Raw genomic sequence first — 1,248 nt, forward strand, 5'->3', positions numbered from 1 at the left:
AAAGGGACTAGTCAGACAAATCAGGGCTAGCAAGAGTAACTGATGAAACTTTGAATCCTATGATGCACTGGATTTTTTTTTAGGACACATGTTTCAGTAGGCAGTAACATTATCTAATTAATTTCCTCGTCTTAATCTCATTAGCTGTTTAGCAGATCAAGAAAAAAAAAGTAATCATTACGTGTGTTGGAGAAAGTGAAGTGTTCCCACAGAGGGAAGGAGAAGAATCCACCAATGAGAGCAGTCCCCACTCAAGGTGCTGAAGAACACATAACAACATTCTGCTACCAGGTGAATGGATCTTGCCCCAGGACAGTCCATCCTCTGGCTATCCAGTTGGTCATCTACCTAGCCTGTGCAGCAGGCGTGCTGATCACTGTCCTGGGGAATTTGTTTGTGGTGTTTGCAGTGTCTTACTTTCAAGTGCTTCACACGCCCACCAACTTCTTGTTGCTCTCCTTGGCACTAGCTGACATGTTGTTGGGCTTGTTGGTGCTCCCTCTCAGCACCATTCGCTCTGTGGAGAGCTGCTGGTTCTTTGGGGACCTTCTCTGCCGTCTGCATACCTACTTGGACACCCTCTTCTGCCTCACCTCCATTTTCCACCTCTGTTTCATTTCCATTGACCGCCACTGTGCCATCTGTGACCCCCTGCTCTATCCTTCTAAGTTCACGGTAAAGACGGCCCTCAGGTATATCTTGATAGGATGGGGGATGCCAGCAGCTTACACTGCCGTCTTCCTCTACACTGACGTGGTAGAGAGAGGACTCAGCCAGTGGCTAGAAGAGATGCCATGTGTGGGCAGTTGCCAGCTGCTTTTCAATAAATTTTGGGGTTGGCTGAACTTCCCTGTTTTCTTCATCCCCTGCCTCATCATGATCAGCTTGTACTTGAAGATATTTGTAGTGGCTACCAGGCAGGCTCAGCAGATCAGCACCTTAAACACAAGCTTGGCTGGGGCTGCCAAGCGGGAGAGGAAAGCTGCCAAGACGCTGGGCATTGCTGTGGGCATCTACCTCTTGTGCTGGCTTCCCTTTACCATAGATACCATGATTGACAGCCTGTTGAACTTCCTCACACCACCTCTGGTCTTTGACATCTTTATCTGGTTTGCATACTTTAATTCAGCCTGCAACCCCATCATCTATGTATTTTCCTACCGTTGGTTCAGGAAGGCACTGAAACTCACTGTAAGCTGGGAGATCTTCTCATCCAGGACATCCACCATTGATCTGTACCAAGAATGA

The 1,248-nt window shown here is 47.8% G+C and overlaps 1 protein-coding gene across 1 annotated transcript; it reads left to right on the plus strand.

The window, feature by feature from the left end:
* Window positions 1–234: 234 nt before the first annotated feature.
* Window positions 235–1,248, plus strand: Taar5 (trace amine associated receptor 5). Its single transcript, XM_090337657.1, has one exon. It carries the CDS (start codon window positions 235–237, stop codon window positions 1,246–1,248), a length of 1,014 nt encoding a protein of 337 aa, XP_090193783.1.

Source organism: Megascapheus bottae, chromosome 8 (assembly GCF_031878675.1).
Source record: "Megascapheus bottae isolate mThoBot1 chromosome 8, mThoBot2.hap1, whole genome shotgun sequence".
NCBI classification, from domain to species: Eukaryota; Metazoa; Chordata; class Mammalia; order Rodentia; family Geomyidae; genus Megascapheus; species Megascapheus bottae.